This window comes from Dendropsophus ebraccatus, chromosome 15, assembly GCF_027789765.1.
Source record: "Dendropsophus ebraccatus isolate aDenEbr1 chromosome 15, aDenEbr1.pat, whole genome shotgun sequence".
Lineage (NCBI taxonomy): Eukaryota > Metazoa > Chordata > Amphibia > Anura > Hylidae > Dendropsophus > Dendropsophus ebraccatus.
Window position 1 is genome coordinate 54665625 of NC_091468.1, and position 19768 is coordinate 54685392.

Sequence of the window (19768 nt, forward strand, 5' to 3'; positions counted from 1 at the left end):
ACGCTGATTGCAATGGAATCGTCATCTGTTCTCTACTGCAGGGGCAAAAGAAGAGCTATTGGAGCCTTATTGAAGAGTCTCAAAACACAGGACTAGCCAGATATCCCTCCGGGAAGGACCCAGCCAAGGGGTGGCTTCTGTAAGGAAACCACCAAAGCCACCATATTAAGTGGCCCTATAAGTCAATATAATGACAAGGGAAAAACCAAGGCCAGGTAACCATCCACATACAGCTGTTTCGGGGTGTTGCCCCTCATCAGTGTGGAGCAGGATTCTGGCTAGGTGGGAGCAATGCCTAGTAAAGCCATAAGAGAAACAGATCGCTGATCTCAGGGAGACCAGCCAAACGACAACACTGCCGGCTACCAGCAAAAGCGCTCAAAGGGGTGAAATCCTAGGTGCATTGCCCCTGGGAAACATGAATATGCAAAAGAACAACCCGTGGAGCCTCAAAACACAGGACTAGCCAGATATCCCTCCGGGAAGGACCCAGCCAAGGGGCGGCTCCTGTAAGGAAACTACCAAACCACCATATTAAGTGGCCCTATAAGTCAATGTAATGACAAGGGAACAACCAAGGCCAGGTATCCATCTACATACAGCTGTTTCGGGGTGTTACTGCAGTGGCGGCATTACATTGAAGTACTGTAAATGCAATGCCACCTGCTACATTCACATATTCTTTAGAACAGGCGTTAAAATAATGTACCTGCCTATTATTTCACGACGCTGTTCAATGAACAACGTCCAGAAAAAATAGTTGTTCACACAATGTAAAGTGTGGTGGCGGCTGCATTTTGCATTGAAATGAATGGTTACTTGATTTACGAGCACACCCGACGGTGCCCACAAGTCAATGTTAAAAAAAGAACTTTACTGCAGCCGATACAGAGGTATCGGCTGCAGGAACGTCCTGAATGCCACTAGGCAGACAGCAGTTTAACAGTGTCCGTTGCTATGTGTGAACATAGCCTAAAAGTGTTTTTGCGACTTTCCAAAACCACAGACATTCAGCCAGGGACAGTAAAATTATGTATGTGAGGCTAAAGCTTTCCCAGAGGCACAATGCTGGAGATGCTTCCATTCAATAAAGCAAGGATATTAACCATTAAATAGCAAACTATGGCCGACCACGTAATTGTAGTTTATCAGCTATGAGTGTTCATTGTAAATACTTTACATAAAGGGAATGGGTAATGTATTTTGTGCCGGAACATTCCCTTAAAGAACTTGGGTTGGAGACTTTAAAAAATATTAATGAATTATTTAAAAATAAGTAATTTTGTGCTGGAACATTCCTCCACATTGTATCCCTCTAAATTCACTGCTAATGCCCTAGTTATTGCAGTACCTTCGCAGATTTAACTATCGACTTGAAGAAAATATTTGGAAATTAACATTCACTGTCGCTTAGCAACATTATTCACTTATGGTTCCCTTGAGGGACAGACAATCCTCGGAGATTCAGGTTCAATCAGCATCGCTATACACCAGGGGTCAAATGTCACATGGATTTTCAGTGCTAATATGCATGAGTAAGCAATGGTGGATTACAATGTAACACATACGACTGCCTACAAAATGGTCATAGACTTGTATTTTCTTTTCTCATAGCCCACGTACTGGATTTTAGATTTAGATCCACAGTCAGAATGATGTTGTGTGTGTATATAGTATATCCTCTAACTATACTATCTAGTCAATATACGATCGCTGACCATCTACTACTAGCTCACCATGTAGGAATAGACTAAGCAATCAAAAATTGCTTAGTGTTGCAGTTTCAATGTTGAAGAGTATATATTAGTAGATCAATAAACACAAATAAATATGTAAATGTGATGAAATAGTTTATATAAAAAAAATGTGTTTTTTACCTCCATGATATGGCTTGTGATAATATTATGCTAATGTTATGTGACATGTGTAACATTATGATTAGATGCACAAGCCAAAAAAAATAAAAATAGCTGCACATCGCACCCATGGCTGACAGGAAAGCTTATTCAGCTACATTTAAAACCAACATCAGAAGTTAGTATATAATTTGGCCAAACCATATTGCCTCATGTACCACGTGCAGGTCTTCTGATACACATAAGTCCCTAACAAAAAAACATCACTGTGCCGGTCGGCGACCACAATCCCCGCAAAATGTGCGTAAGCAGAGAAGGGGGGCCACGGAATGGCCCTGCAACCTCATTGTCACAGGACCAGACCCTAAAAGGCCCCCCCAGACCCCACAGGCGGAAAAAGTGGATGCCAAGCAACACAAGTGTGAACAAGCTCTTACCTCTCTCTCTATTCCTCTGCAGGTAGAATGGGAGAATACTAGGAGATCCTCCCCTTATGTACACAGGTGCTTCCTACTAATTTGGATCACATGGGTCTTACAAAGCACGAGTGCTAGCCACAATGAAAAAAGGAACAGAATACATAAAATATGCACAAGCCGAAAAAACAGAAATGGCTGCACATCGCACCCATGGCTGACACGAAAGCTTATTCAGCTACATTTAAAACCAATATCAGAAGTTAGTATATAATTTGGCCAAACCATATTGCCTCATGTACCACGTGCAGGTCTTCTGATACACGAGTCCCTAACCAAAAAACATCACTGTGCCGGTCAGCGACCACAATCCCCGCAAAACGTGCGCAAGCAGAGAAGGGGGGCCACGGAATGGCCCTGCAACCCCATTGTCACAGGACCAGACCCTAAAGGAACCCCCGGACCCCGCAGGCGCCACCGGCGGAAAAAGTGGACGCCAAGCAACACACGTGTGAACAAGCTCTTACCTCTCTCTCCATTCCTCCGCAGGTAGAATGGGAGAATAGTAGGAGATCCTCCCCTTATCTACACAGGTGCTTCCTGCTAATTTGGATCACTTGGGTCTTACAAAGCAGGAGTGCTAGCCACAATGAAAAAAGGGACAGAATACATAAAATATGCACAAGCCAAAAAGACAGAAATGGCTGCACATCGCACCCATGGCTGACACGAAAGCTTATTCAGCTACATTTAAAACCAATATCAGAAGTTAGTATATAATTTGGCCAAACCATATTGCCTCATGTACCACGTGCAGGTCTTCTGATACACATGAGTCCCTAACCAAAAAACATCACTGTGCCGGTCAGCGACCACAATCCCCCCAAAACGTGCGCAAGCAGAGAAGGGGGGCCACGGAAGTGTGAACAAGCTCTTACTTCTCTCTCCATTCCTCTGCAGGTAGAATGGGAGAATACTAGGAGATCCTCCCCTTATGTAAACAGGTGCTTCCTGCTAATTTGGATCACATGGGTCTGTGTCAGCCATGGGTGCGATGTGCAGCCATTTCTGTCTTTTTGGCTTGTGCATATTTTATGCATTCTGTCCCTTTTTTCATTGTGGTTAGCACTCGTGCTTTGTAAGACCCATGTGATCCAAATTAGCAGGAAGCACCTGTGTACATAAGGGGGATCTCCTAGTACTCTTCCATTCTACCTGCAGAGGAATGGAGAGAGAGGTAAGAGCTTGTTCACACTTGTGTTGCTTGGCGTCCACTTTTTCCGCCGGTGGCGCCTGTGTGGTCTGGGGGGGCCTTTTAGGGTCTGGTCCTGTGACAATGGGGTTGCAGGGCCATTCCGTGGCCCCCCTTCTCTGCTTGCAAACGTTTTGTAGGGATTGTGGTCGCTGACCGGCACAGTGATGTTTTTTGGTTAGGGACTCATGTGTATCAGAAGACCTGCACGTGGTACATGAGGCAATATGGTTTGGCCAAATTATATACTAACTTCTGATATTGGTTTTAAATGTAGCTGAATAAGCTTTCGTGTCAGCCATGGGTGCGATGTGCAGCCATTTCTGTCTTTTTGGCTTGTGCATATATTTTGATTAGATGCACTTAAAGGGAACCTGTTGCCATAAAAATCTATCGGCATCAAGTTATAGAGGAGGAGGAGCTGAGCAGATTGATATATACCTTTATGGGACAAGATTCAGTGTAACTTGTCAATTATTAAATAAAATCTCTGATGTTTCAATGCTAAAGAGTCCGGTCCATTAAGTGACACCGCCCACTGGACTCTGTATCACAGAAGAGCAGGGATTTTAATTAACGTGTTACAAGTTATACTGAATCTTTTCCCGTAAAGATATATGTCAATCTGCTCAGCTCTTCCTGCTCTATAACATGTTGGTGATAGATTAGATAGTATTGTTTTGGTAACAGGTTCCCTTTAAGGGAGTTGTCCTATTATTAAGAATTACCCTTTGTCGGTCAAATGTGTGCACAAACACTCAAACATTCAATGAATACAGGAGATGCCATAGATGAGAACTATAATCTGCTATGTTCAGTAGCCCCTATAAACAGTAAATCTAGGGGAAGTGATCACCTTTGCAGCAGTCATAAAATTACTCAGGGCTAAAGTGTCAAGCAGGTGGAGTCAAACTGTTGAAGTGCTTCTGCATTGGAACCCAGTCTCACATCCTTGCCATTTCAGCCTGGAATAAATGACTTCTAGAAAGGCCCTCAGCTGTAGAAAAGTTAAAGGAGAAGTCCGGCAAAATTTTTTATTAAAGCATTGTATTGCCCCCCCCGCAAAAAAAAAAAAAGTTATACAAATTACTAATATACACATAATCAATTAACAATAACAATATACACATAAAGTGCTTTTTTCTCCTGCACTTACTACTGCATCAAGGCTTCACTTCCTGGATAACATGGTGATGTCACTTCCTGGATAACATGGTGATGTCACGACCCGACTCTCAGAGCTGTGCGGGTTGTGGCTGCTGGAGAGGATGATGGCAGAGGGACACTGAGGGACACAGGACACTGGAGGGACACTGAGCATCCCTCTGCCATCATCCTCTCCAGCAGCCACAGCCGGCACAGATCTGGGAGTCGGGTCGTGACATCACCATTTTATCTAGGAAGTGACATCACCATTTCATGCAGGATGTTTTGATGCAGTAGTAAGTGCAGGGAAAAAAAGCACTTTATAAGCATTTCCCCTAATAAGTGTATATTGGTGATTTGTATAACTTTTGGGAGGTAATACAATACATTAAAGGGGTAGTGCGGCGCTAAAAAATTATTCACAGAATAACACACATTACAAAGTTATACAACTTTGTTATGTATGTTATGTCTGTGAATCGCCCCCTTCCGGTGTCCCACCAGCCCCGCCCGTGTACCGGGAAGTGTGTGGTGCATTATACATTACCTGATCCGTGTCGAGGGCCGTCCGCCATTTTGTGCCAAACGTCATCTTCGGACGCACGGCCGAATCCCTGCCACGGCCCCCCCTCCGCCGCGTCACAACTGTGCGGGGGTGGTGGGACACGGGAAGGGGGCGATTCACAGACATAACATACATTACAAAGTTGTATAACTTTGTAATGTGTGTTATTCTATGAATAATTTTTTAGCGCTGCACTACCCCTTTAATAAAAAATTTTGCCGGACTTCTCCTTTAATGTTCGTGTTACCATTATCTGTTAGCTCATGTGTGAAGCTCATAGAGGGGGAATTTATCGATGGTGTAGTCCTGGGTAATTAAAGCCTACTCCTTGCCCTAGGCCTTCCTGTACTCCTGGACATATAGACATCAATAAGGGAAAACCCAGCTCTGAACTCCTCTTGAGCAAACCAGAAACATTGTAGTGACATGTTTGCCCAATGAATTAAAGGCGTTATCCAGCTCTACAAAAAACATGGCCACCTTTCCCCTTCTCTTGTCTCCAGTTCAGGTGTGGTTTGCAATTAAAGAGGTTATCCAGCGCTACAAAAACATGGCCACTTTTCCCCCTACTGTTGTCTCCAGTTCACGTGCAGTTTGCAATTAAGCTCCATTTACTTTAATGGAACTGAGTTTCAAAACCCCACCCAAACTGGAGACAACAGTAGGGGGAAAGTGGCCATGTTTTTGTAGCGCTGGATAACCTCTTTAGGCTCCATTTACTTCAATGGAACAGAGTTTGAAACCCCACCCAATCTGGAGACAAGAGAGGTGGGAAAGTGGCCATGTTTTTGTAGCACTGGATAACCCCTTTAAATTTCTAGCATGTAATACTACATGACCCTTGTAGTGGCCAGTCATCACCTCACCCAGTGACATCAGTGATTAGCCAGGAAGTCTCTGAAGGCTAAGGCTAGGTTCACACTGCGTTTTTGCAATCCGTTTTTTTGCAAAACAACGGAAGCCAATGGAAAAATGGATCAAAACGGATGCACGCAAATGCATTAGTTTTTCATCGTTTTTTTGAAGAAAAAAAAAAACAATGAAAAAACGGATTGCAAAAATACAGTGTAAACCTAGCCTAACCAGTGATGATCAGCTGATCATCACATGCTGGCTATTTCACTGTTATTTTCTAACCACAACTAGATTTTCTATTATCATCACTACATCGCTAATCCAAATATTTTTGGACTGTTTTAATACATATGATTTTTTTTTTCTATTTTCTTTTGTTACATAGAAATATTTTCTTAAATTTAGATTTTTTTTCTTTATTAATTTTAAAATCATATTATTTTATATTATAGCCCTATTAGGAAATCTAAGCACCTCTTTTTTCTCTGGTAATGTAATGTCATACTGCATTACATGCTGCATGTCCACATGAAGTGGATAGGATGGCTGCTAGAATGTTTGCAATACACATACATTTGCAATATCAGGGGGGCATCACTGTTCAAAGGAATCCCCAAAAATTAAAGGAGAAGTCCAGATAAATTCGGTAGCCCGCAGGGGAATTTGATTACAAGTATGAACTTACCTATCCACGTGCCAGTGGTGAGCGGCGGGAACGGTCACGGGACCCCTGCAATCATTGTGATCGGCGTCTTTTACACACTTCTCCTGCAGAGATGTCCCATAAGAGTTTATTTACTCTATGGTGATCCCAAGATGAATGTCTATTCCTTATTAATCCAGACCCAGATACCATGAATAAGAACCAGCTTGGTTCGAAACGCGTCGGTTACTTTTAAGAATGCTACAATACATTTATGAATTTTAAAGTGAGCAGAAAGAATCTGGTCCTGCTGGATTTAAAAAAAATGTCCTGACTTCTCCTTTAATAATTGTGTTTTACCATATCCATATAATATATACATATTTTTGATACTGTTACTACTATGTGAACAGAGTTATATAGTATTGGGACACAGCCCATTAAAGTGATTTTCCCATTAACAACATGTATTACCTAACCTACATGGATAAGTGATAAAGGTTTGACTGCTGAGACTCCAACTGAGCAAGGTAATGCCCCTGTAAGACCAATACTCACTGTCTATAGGACTGACAACACCAAATAAATTCTCCATAAATCCCTTCACAGAGAATGGAGCACGGGGGGTCTTGGAAACAATGTTTTCTTGAATAGCGGGGTCCTGGTGGTCAGACCTCCAGTGACCATTTATTTATCACTCTTGCTGTGGCTAGGTGATACATCCTCTTAGTATGTCCACCCCTTTAAGACATTCTATTGTCTAAACAGGACAAATCCTTTCCATGAGCTCATAGCCCTTTCTATATACTGTATATATATCTTACAGCGGAGAGAGGTGGCGCCTGAGCTCTACCTATTTGAGGGTATAAAATTATGACCTTCTCACCATACAGTGTACAGCTATTTTTATTTACAGTAAATATAGAACAAATCTCCGGTTTGCAGTCCACAATAACTTTGTTCTTCAGAGGTATGCTATATATACAGTTGCGTGAAGGTGGCAGGGTGATTCTATTACTACTGCAAAGCCAATGGAACCATAAGTAGAGAGTAAAATGCAAGGCTATTACCGGATTGTGATGAAACTATTGGTTTTTCCTACCAGGACTGGTCACATTATGAAGCGAAGTAAGGTGGAAATATCACGTTACATTATCTGAGGTCATATTTTACTCTGTGCCACCTTCTCAGCAATGGATCGGCTCAGAAAGAAGATTAAGGTATGTAACCAAATATATGTGTCAGCAGGCTGAGATCATGTCTACTAATTTGTAAATTTAACATGCATCCTTTATTCTACTTACAGATGAGTCCCTTTAAGGATTCTAGAAGAGTAAGGGTCACTCTTATTCTTCTTATGTAATCAATAGAATTATTTTATAATACAAATCAATACCAAATGATGTCCTAATATACACATTAAGGTGTATATTAGCTTCTGGGTTAAAAATGCTCTTTTAACGGTGTCAAAGAGGCAGGGCCTAGAGAGTCTGTCCCCTAGGCCTGCATTGCCTCTTGGGGCTTCTTCCCCGCCCTCCTTATCTTTAGCAATGCTCCCCGGCAGGATTTCTCCCTTTAATCTCTGTTTAAACTCGGCACATGCGCCGTCGCGATTTAAACCGACCAGACTCTTTGTTCTAGGCTACCGTGTCATTGCACCTGTGCCATCTTTTTTACCAGTGTTGCGCCACACAAATGACAGATCCCGAACTCAGGAGCAATGACACGGTAGCCTAGATCGAGTAGCCCAGTCATGTCAATGTGTCTGCCCTGCTTTGGATCATTATGGCGCATGCACAGAGTTTAAAGGGGAACTCCAGGTAGAGGTAAAAAAAAATGAAACTTCTGCAAAAGCATATAGCATTACTTACCTGTCTATCCCAGTTTGTTTTGAAACTACCAAAAATCCATTTGTTTGTTTTTTTTTTGTTCTGTATTGTGTTTCTGTCCTTCCTGGGTGAGCAGTTCCCAGAATGCAATGCTTTCCCTCAGCTGATCATCACAGTCCCCCACCCATCACAATCAGTAAAATTAGTGCTGCTTCTGGCCATTAAGAGATGGTGGATCACTCAGGGGATTGGGAGATCCAGCCAAGCCTCTTGTGAGATCACACCCTGACCCCTGTCTGCATCATCAGCCTGTGCTTAGCAAACACACACAATGTGAGACAGAGGCATGGAAGATTTGTCTCCTAAGGGGGGAGAGCAGTGGGAGCAGGAGACAATGTTAATTGGCACAGGGGCAATTTTTTTCACTTCCTGGATTTCTATCAGCTATCAGTGTGGCAGAACCATAGAGATATGGTAATACATTGTATAGACACATCTATATAACTTTTAATGTACTTTTAACAGAAAACAAGTTTTTCTTATCCGGAGTTCCCCTTTAAACAGCGCTGAAGAGAAGAAATCCTGCCTGGGGGCATTGCTAAAGACAAGGAGGATGGGAAGAAAGAGCTGAGAGGCGCCACAGGCCTAGGCCATGGACGCTCTAGGCCCCGCCTAAGTGACACTGAATTAACCGTTTTTAACCATAAAGACGGCACCAGGAAGCACTAAAGAGTAACAAAACACAGCTGCTTTCTTCCAAAATCAGCACCACACCTATGACTTCAATGGAACCCTGTTGCCATACCACACAGAAGCAAGAGTGGTACTGTTTCTGGAAAAAAACAGGGTTTTTTTGCCACCTGTGGATGCCTGGATACCAGTGATGCCTAGTGCCTGTGGTTGCTTGAATACCAGTGAGGTCTAGCACTTGTGGTTGCCTGGATACCAGTGAGGCCTAGTACATTTGGTTGCCTGGATACAATTGAGGCCTAGTACCTGTGGTTGCCTGGATACCATTGAGGCCTAGTACCTATGGTTGCCTGGATACCATTGAGGCCTAGTACCTGTGGTTACCTGGATACCAATGAGGCCTATTACCTGTGGTTGCCTGGATACCATTGAGGCCTAGTACCTGTGGTTACCTGGATACCAATGAGGCCTAATACCTGTGGTTGCCTGGATACTAATGAGGTCTAGCACTTGTGGTTGCCCTGATACCAGTGAGGCCTAATACCTGTGGTTGCCTGGATACCAGTGAGGCATAACACCTGTGGTTGCCTGGATACCAGAGAGGCCTAGTACCTGTGGTTGCCCGGATACCAGTGAGGCCTAATACCTGTGGTTGCCTGGAAACCAGTCAGGCCCAATACCTGTGGTTGCCTGGATACCAGCGAGGCCTAGTACCTGTGGTTGCCTGGATACCAGTGAGGCCTAGTACCTGTGGTTACCTGGATACCAATGAGGCCTATTACCTGTGGTTGCCTGGATACCATTGAGGCCTAGTACCTGTGGTTACCTGGATACCAATGAGGCCTAATACCTGTGGTTGCCTGGATACCAATGAGGTCTAGCACTTGTGGTTGCCCAGATACCAGTGAGGCCTAATACCTGTGGTTGCCTGGATACCAGTGAGGCATAACACCTGTGATTGCCTGGATACCAGAGAGGCCTAGTACCTGTGGTTGCCCGGATACCAGTGAGGCCTAATACCTGTGGTTGCCTGGAAACCAGTAAGGCCCAATACCTGTGGTTGCCTGGATACCAGCGAGGCCTAGTACCTGTGATTGCCTGGATACCAGTGAGGCCTAATACCTGTGGTTGCCTTGATACCATTGAGGCCTAGTACCTGTGGATGCCTGGATACCATTGTGGCCTAGTACCTGTGGTTGCCTGGATACCATTGAGGCCTAGTACCAGTGGTTACCTGGATATCAATGAGGCTTAGTACCTGTGATTGTCTGGATACCATTGAGGCCTAGTACCCATTGTTGCCTGGATATCAATGAGGCCTAGTTCCTGTGGTTGCTTAGATACCAGTGATGCCAAGTACCTGTGGTTACCTGGATACCAGTGAGACCTTGTAGCTGTGGTTGCCTGGTTACCAGTGAGGACTGATACCTGTGGTTGGCTTTGTACTGGTAAGGCCTAGTAGATGTGGATACCTAAATACCTATGAGGACTTGTACTTGTGGTTGCATGGCTACCAGTAAAGCCTAGTACTTATTATGGTTGCCTGGATACTTGTGAAGCCTAATAGCTGCTGTTGCTTGGATATCAGTGATGCCTATTACCTTTTTTTCCTGCACACCAGTAAGGCCTAGTAGATGTGATTACCAAAATACATATAATAGTTCTGGTTGCCTGGATAAAGGTGAGGCCTAACAGCTATGGTTGCCTAGCTATCAGTGATGCCTAGTACCTGTGGTTGCCTGGATACCAGTGATGTCTGGTACATGTTGTTGCCTGGATACCAGTGATGTCCAGTACCTGTGATGGTTGCTTAGATACTAGGGATGCCTAATACATATGGTTACCTAGATGCCAATGATGCCTACTACCTGAGGTTGCCTGGATACCAGTGTGGCCTAGAACCGTAGTTGCCTGGATACCAGCGATGCCTACTACTTGTGGCCACAGGCTGTATCCATGTTTTCCAGGACTCCCTTGAGCTGCATCCAACCTCATCAACCACCAGTATTCAAATACTGAACGATCCATCTCTCGATGTTTAAATACAGCTCAACTATAAAAGTGAATTACAATATCACACAGAAACCAAGGACAAGATTGGCGTCTTTTCTGTAAGAAAGCAGCTATGTTTTTTTTTTTACCACTACTAAATTACCCTTTAAGCCCCATCCTGTAACACCTACTGGATATTAACCCCGCCTCCTTTTAATGCCCAAATTGTACTAAAAAATTCAGCTTGTATGTAACCCTAAAGGGGTTGTCCAGCGCTACAAAAACATGGCCACTTTCTTCCAGAGACAGCACCACTCTTGTCTCCAGCTTGGGCAGGGTTTTGCTGCTCAGTTCCATTGAAGTGAATGGAGCTCAATTGCAAACCGCACCTGAACTGGAGATAAGAGTCGTGTTGTCTCTGAAAAAAAGTGGCCATGTTTTTGTAGCACTGGATAACCCCTTTAACCCTATGAGTTCCATAATACAGACCAGATGTGGTATAGAACTACCTATAACACAGAGACATGCTAAACCATTTATGCAAGTCCAATGAGAAAAAAGTAGAAACATAGGAGGGCACTCACCATAAAACTTGACTTTTATTGTGGTTACATTAAAAGCGATCCATTGTATTCAGGCGACCCAGAAGCCAGCACCATGCGGTGAATCACATGGTGCTGGCGTCTGGGTCGCCTGAATACAATGGATTGCTTTTAATGTAACCACAATAAAAGTCAAGTTTTATGGTGAGTGCCCTCCTATGTTTCTATTTTTTTCTCATTGGACTTGCATTTGAACCTGAACTTCTAAGGAGGAGCACCCCTAATCCGTTTTTACGGAATTATAGGCATAATCTAATGATATAACCTAACGGGACACTGTTCACACTACTTAAGTGCTGATCGCTGTTTCTTAATACAGAACTAAACCATTTATGCTTCAACTAGAATAGGTGGGGAACCTCCACCCCTTCAGCTGTGGCAAAACTACAATTCCCATTATGCCTAGACAGGCATGATGGGAATTGTGGTTTTGTCATAGCTGAAGAGCCGACGTTTGCCCATCCATGATACTAAAGCTATACAACTAGCCGCATTCCTGCCCTCATCTAACATGGCACCCCTCACCTCCTACAGGACCACGCCCACGATTACGTGCTTACGTCAAGACGTCTACTGCGGTAGACGCGACGCTATCAACCAAAACACCAGGACATAAGCCTCGCCCCCAGACTCTGTGTGACGTCAGGGCCGCCCCTCCCTCCCGCTCCCTCCCAGTCTCTGCCGCCCGCTCTCCCCCTCCCTCTCTCTAGTACGCGGCTGCGGCTCAGAGAAGGAGCGTCCTCGTTATCCGGCGGCCGGGGCCTCGTCTGCACAGCTGACATAGCAACGCGGCTTCACCCGCCACCCCCTCACACAGCGGCCCGGGAAGACAGCGCGTCACCGAGCAGACACCATGGTAAGCGGGGAGGACGGCAGCGAGGGCCGCATTGCGGTGCTGGAGACAGACACAGGCCGGGCCCCGGGCGAGCCGTCACCCCCTGTCAGCCGCTGCGGTTATTCACAGCTGATCGCCTGACGGCTGCGGTACCTGCTGTGTGTGAATGGCGGCAGATCTGTGTGTTTATTATGTGCCTACCTCCCATCCACCATTGCAGCCTATGTTGCAATGCAGCATTGCTGGAGGATAGGCAAGCTCAGCCCCTGTCTCCCACTCACAGGCGGGGTGCTGCCTGGTGTGAACGATGCTCTGCGGTAATCTACACCTTGATGTCATTGGCTTTGGCATCTTACATAGAAACCCTCCGCTCTGTGATTGACGTGGACCCCAGTTGCCCCCGTGACACCTGATCCGGGGGCATCATAAGCCAAATAAATCCTCCTCCTGTCCGCTGTATAGCCGTCGCATCTCTCCTATCCGTCGCTGGTATACAGATCCCTACGATTGGTCGGCGACTGATATAGGGGTTAATACGAGGACTGGCGGAGGAAGCGGTCAGAGGCTTATTCGCTAATTAGTACCCCCCCCCCCCCCCCCCCCACTGGTAATGCCCCCCCCCTGTGATTGACAGCTCCGAGCTCGCCGCCTTCTCCGCCCGTGCAGGGATACGGTACTCGCTGTGCTGTCATCTCCGATCCGTCCCCTCCTGATGGGGAATTACACGCTCGCCCACCAGAGCTGTGTGCGCTCCACTTGCTGCAGGCTGTGATGCTTGGAGAAGGGGGGTATGAGGGGGGTAGGGGGGGATGGAGAGGCTTCATGTGTCTGGGCGAAGGCTTTACTAGAGCGCTGTCTGAACATGCCGCCTGTGCCAGACTGTGTGTGGTAGCCAGAGGGGTGATGTGTGGCCGGCGGAGGAGAGGAGGAGGATGATATGGTTTATGGGATTAAGGATGAATACGGCTGTCAGGAGAGCGGCCATAATGGGCATGGTTAGGAAGATCGGAGACACCGAGGTGTTAACTACTTGTATGCCCTGGACTATGTTGTGGTGGTGGGTGTACAATGCAGTGTATGGCCTGTCCCAGAGGAATCCCCCTGCCCAGTGTGCTGTCATAGTGGCCCTCTTCCCCCCTGCCCAGTGTGCTGTCATAGTGACCCTCTTCCCCCTGCCCAGTGTGCTGTCATAGTGACCCTCTTCCCCCCTGCCCAGTGTGCTGTCATAGTGACCCTCTTCCCCCCTGCCCAGTGTGCTGTCATAGTGACCCTCTTCCCCCTGCCCAGTGTGCTGTCATAGTGACCCTCTTCCCCCCTGCCCAGTGTGCTGTCATAGTGACCCTCTTCCCCCTGCCCAGTTTGCTGTCATAGTGACCCTCTTCCCCCTGCCCAGTGTGCTTTCATAGTGGCCCTCTTCCCCCTGCCTAGTGTGCTGTCATAGTGACCCTCTTCCCCCTGCCCAGTGTGCTGTCATAGTGACCCTCTTCCCCCTGCCCAGTGTGCTGTCATAGTGACCCTCTTCCCCCTGCCCAGTGTACTGTCATAGTGACCCTCTTCCCCCTGCCCAGTGTGCTGTCATAGTGGCCCTCTTCTCCCTGCCCAGTGTGCTGTCATAGTGACCCTCTTCCCCCTGCCCAGTGTGCTGTCATAGTGACCCTCTTCCCCCTGCCCAGTGTGCTGTCATAGTGACCCTCTTCCCCCTGCCCAGTGTGCTGTCATAGTGACCCTCTTCCCCCTGCCCAGTGTGCTGTCATAGTGACCCTCTTCCCCCCTGCCCAGTGTGCTGTCATAGTGACCCTCTTCCCCCCTGCCCAGTGTGCTGTCATAGTGACCCTCTTCCCCCCTGCCCAGTGTGCTGTCATAGTGACCCTCTTCCCCCTGCCCAGTGTGCTGTCATAGTGACCCTCTTCCCCCTGCCCAGTGTGCTGTCATAGTGACCCTCTTCCCCCTGCCCAGTGTGCTTTCATAGTGGCCCTCTTCCCCCTGCCCAGTGTGCTGTCATAGTGACCCTCTTCCCCCTGCCCAGTGTACTGTCATAGTGACCCTCTTCCCCCTGCCCAGTGTACTGTCATAGTGACCCTCTTCCCCCTGCCCAGTGTACTGTCATAGTGACCCTCTTCCCCCTGCCCAGTGTGCTGTCATAGTGGCCCTCTTCCCCCTGCCCAGTGTGCTGTCATAGTGGCCCTCTTCCCCCTGCCCAGTGTGCTGTTTTGTAGTGCCCTAATTCCCCCAGAGAACTGTGGCTGTCATGGTGCCCCCCCCCCTCCGCCAGTTTGCCTGTTGCCAGTGCATGCCCTCCGAGCAATGTACCAGTCATAGAACATCTTCCCCCTTTACCCCAGATTGATGTGCCTGTCATGAGTGCCACCCTTCCCCCAGCGCTCTCTCCCCCATTTACCCCAGATAGATGTGCCTGTCAGGCGTGGCTCTCTTCCTTCAGCGCAGTGTGCCTGTCATAGGTAAATCCTATCTGTCACGGGTGCCCCCCCCTCCCTTCCCCGGAGGCTAATCTATAGATCACCGTCAGCTGCAGATCAGTCAGTGTCTACTGAATACTGCCACATCCACTGATGTCATGAGACTGAAGGGCTTTTATAAGAGGTCAATGAACGATACAGCGCCCCCCTGAGCTGGAGGATCCGTGGGGTTCAGGGCACTCCTGCAGTGTGGGCAGCGCCTCTTGGACTTGCTGTACATCTCATTATATGGTAGGAGCTCTGCAGCTTTTTCAGGTGCTCATTCATTACAATAGATGTTGGAGTCCCTCCAACCAAGAGAATTCACACTCCTATACTAATACAGGACTTGACCAGGATCATCGATAGCAGGGATGGGGAACCTTCGGCCCTTCAGTTGTTGCAAAACTACAATTCCCGTCATGCCTGGACAGCCAAAGCTTCACATGATGGGAATTGTAGTTTTGCAACAACTGGAGGGCCGAAGGTTCGTCATCCCTGATTTATAGCAAGTCACCTCCTACCTGATTTGATATTAGTCATAACCGGCTGCCATATGCCCGTGCCCGATACTTGCGACATGCCAGCTATGTGTGCGCCCTCCTGAGCCCACACCATGTAACTATAAGGATGCAAATGATTTCTTGCCAATACATTGAACAAGTCTAAGGGGCCTATCCCACGGGCCGATTATCGCTCTGTGGAATAGAGACAATGATCAGCCGATGATCGTGTCATCGGCTTATCGTTTATTTAGGTTCAAACCTCAAATTATCGGGCATCTGCTGCGCATCGCTGCGTGGAATAGCAATGCGACTCGGGCGACAGATGATTTCACAGATGCCATACATTACCTAAGCATGTTGCAGGTCTTCTCCTGCGATCCTTCTTCTTCCCGATCCCGCGCGCAGCAGCAGCTTCGGTGCGGCCTGTCTAAGCTGACAGATCGCTCAGCCAATCACTGGCCAGGACCGCCAAGGCCAGTGATTGGATGAGCGGTCTGTCAGCTCAAACAGGCCGCACCAAAGCTGCTGTGCGCAGGACCGGGAGGAAGAAGGATCGCAGGAGAAGACCTGCAACGTGCTTAGGTAAAGTATGATGTTTAAACAAGGGCTGCAAGGACATCGGCAACAATGTCCCTGCAGCCCTCGCTTAATGTTTATCGGGCCGTGTAATAGGCCCAGTAAACGAGCGCCGATCTAGCAGATCTGTGCTCATTTATGTTTGATCGGGCCCCCATCAGCCTGTGGAATAGGACCCTAAAACAGACAATAGAATTAATATATCCGGACACCCCTTCCCCCACCCTAAACGCACTGCCAGGTACTTGACGCTACTTCTCTCCATTGGAACATAGGATCTGGCGTTCCCAGTCCTTGTCCTCCTGACCGCATGTGTAGGAGGACACTTGGCTGCCCTCACACATTACATACGAAAATCAGACATGTTGCGTTTTAATATGATTGATCCTTCTGTTCAGCCAGGAGATAAGGTGTTGCCAGAAGTGCTTGGCGGCAGCTTGTCTCCTTCTCCCCACTGAAATAAGCAAGTGTGCTTGACCAGGGCGTGCATATGCTTTTATTGAGGTGTATGGATGAAGGGTCATTTGCCATCATGACCAGTGGTTTTGGTGGTTTCCCTACAGCAGCCACTTCTTGGCTGGGTCCTTCCCAGGGGATATCTGGCTAGTCCTGTGTTTCGAGACTCTTTGATGAGGCTCCACAGGCTCTTCTTTTGCATATTCATGTTTCCCAGGGGGCAATGCACCTAGGATTTCACTGCATTGAGCGCTTTCACTAGCAGCTGGCAGTGTTGTCGTTTGGCTGGTCTCCCTGAGATCAGCGATCTGTTTCTTTTATATCACGAGCAATTGGGGGGAGGCATCTAGCTATTATGGTAATAAAGTAGGTACAGCGGCGGTTTAGTATTGTAATCAGTGCGTTTCTGGCCACCCAGTTATGCATGGAGCCATAGCCAGCTTTATGTGCTTGGGCTACACTACGATCCCAGCACAGCCAGTGGGCCGGGAATCCCCACTGTGAAGGATGGCACGATAAACCAGGGCAATACGATGAAAGTGCTGCAGTGCATTTCCCATAGAGGATGCCCACACACTCCTAGCCTCCCCGCGGGGTAAGTGCACAGGGTGGTTAGGGCCCTATTACACGGGACGATTATCATGCAAAAAATCGTTAATTCGAATTTAAATGATAATCATTCTGCGTAATTGCAGGCAATGTTCGGAAAATCGTTCAGGTATCGTTGATTGATATCTGAACCTAAAATTATCGTTAATTGTTCTCTGTAATTCCATCTTCGTTCGCTCAAGTTCTGCATTTGTTCGCTAATCTTTCAGTGTAATTGCACAATGTTCATTGTTTTGCTGGGATCAGAAGGATTAAACGATCATAGTAACGATCACAATAACGATCGTAACTAACGGCTATCGTTCTGTGTAATATGGTGAACGATTTCAGGTTAACGATAAACAATCTCGTTTGTGATCATTTATCGTTAGTCGTTAAAAACCGCTCAGTGTAATAGGACCCTTAGGGTCCTATTCCACGGGCCGATGGGGGCCTGATTTATAATGTAAACGAGCGCCGATGTGCTAGATGGGTGCTCATTTACTGGGCCTATTACACGGCCCGATAATTGTTTAGCGAGGGCTGCAGGGACATCGTTACCAGGACCGGGAAGAAGAGGTGCGCAGAAGACCTGCAACATGTTTAGGCATGGTGCTTTTGAAATCGTCTGTCACCCACCGAGATTCGCTATTCCACGCAGCGATGTGCGGTCGGTGCCCGATGATTTTAGGTTTGAACCTAAATAAACGATCAGCCGATGATACGATCAACAGCTGATTGTTGTCTCTATTCCACGGAGCGATAATCGGCCGATTATCCCTCTGTGGAATAGGACCCTTATGCTGCGTTTACACGGAACGATTATCGTGCGAATTTGCACTATAACGATCGAATTCGAATGACAATCGTACGTGTAAACGCAGCAAACGATCAAGCGTCAAGCAAGAAATCGTTCATTTTGATCTTACAACATGTTCTAAAATCGTCGTTCGCAAAAAATTCGCAGATCGTTCTGTGTACAGTCGTTTACTGATTTTTACCTATGTGCGAGAGGCTTAAGCGATCGCAAAACGATTTTTCCGTACGATACATCGTTCCGTCTAAACGCTGATTGTTCTAAAAAAAAATCGTTCTTTTGACATCGTTAATCGTACAATCGGGCGATTATCGCAGCATTAGGGTCCTATTACACTGACCGATTTTTAACTATAACGACTAGCGATAAACGATCGCAAACGAGTTTGTTTATCGTTAACCTGAAATCATTCACCATATTACACAGAACGATAATCGTTAGTTACGATAGTTATTGTGATAGTTATTGTGATAGTTATTGTGATAGTTATTGTGATAGTTATTGTGATAGTTATTGTGATAGTTATTGTGATAGTTATTGTGATAGTTATTGTGATCGTTTACTCCATCTGATCCCAGAAAAACAATGAACAATGTGCAATTACACTGAACGATTAGTGAAAAAAACGTGGAACTTGAGCGAACAAACATGGAATTACAGCGAACGATTAACAATAATTTTTAGGTTCCGATCTATATCAACAATCAACAACATACGAACGATTTTTCGATCTTTGCCTGTGATTATCGTTTAAATTCAAACGATTTAATGATTTTTTGCATGATAATCATCTCGTGTAATAGGGCCCTTATGGCCCTATTCCACGGGGCGTCTAGAGGAGCAAATGAGCTCTCTCAGCGCTCGTTTGCTCCTCGTTCCCCGCTCGCTGCCGCCGGGTGAGTGCGGGAGGGGCGGCGGGGGGCTGCCCGGGTGATCGCTGATCGTCCGGGCAGCCCACAGGATACAGCAGCGTCTGCTGCTGCTTCTCCTATTCAACGGAGCGACGGCATGTTGAAAAGCAAGCGACTGCAACGATCAGTCAACATGAACGATGTCTGCTGATCGTTGCACTCTATTCCACGGGACGATTAGCGGCCGATATTCGTTCCGTGGAATAGGGCCTTAAGTCTGCTGCTGCAGCCCCTATTATACGGAGCGATGGCAGCAGATCGTTGCTTTCCTAATTGTTTGTCTTTCAACATGTTGAGAGACAACAATCGTCCGACGTCGTGCATGACGGCCGATCGTTGCCTTTTGTTACATGAAGCGATTATTGGCCAAATACGGCTTTGTGTAATAGGGATGAGTGGGACCCTTAGGTTTATATGTGTTTATGGTGACAATGAACGTGTGTGTGTGGGGGGGGGGGTAGTCTTATCAAGCAGCTGTCCAATAGAAATGTCCCATCTTGCCTAGAGCAACCAATCACAGCTTTCATTTCACCAGGGCTTATGAATATTTGATAGCTGAGCTGTGATTGGGTTTTACTGTAAAAATACTTGATAAACGGTCCCCCCCCCCCCCCCATAAGGTGAGATTTAGCAGAATTTGTGCTAAGGAATGGTAGAGCCTCTGCCCATTGCAACTAATTAGATTCTAGCTTTGTTTTTTTTAAATGAAGCAATCTGATTGGCTGCTTTGGGCTCCACTGTTCGTGTCTACAAGGTTTGATAACCCTCCCCCATTAT

The 19768-nt window shown here is 46.6% G+C and overlaps 1 protein-coding gene across 2 annotated transcripts in view; it reads left to right on the forward strand.

Annotated features, from left to right (window-relative positions):
• The window catches only part of PPP3R1 (protein phosphatase 3 regulatory subunit B, alpha), a 74050-nt gene that overhangs the window by 16544 nt on the left and 37738 nt on the right, over positions 1–19768 (forward strand). The window contains exon 2 of one of the 2 annotated variants that reach the window (XM_069954615.1): positions 7839–7953. In XM_069954615.1, coding sequence (XP_069810716.1) covers positions 7927–7953 — 27 coding nt within the window. In that variant the 5' untranslated portion in view covers positions 7839–7926. Of the gene's footprint in view, positions 1–7838; positions 7954–12458; positions 12703–19768 lie in introns of those variants that run through there. The other variant, XM_069954616.1, reaches the window with a different exon arrangement.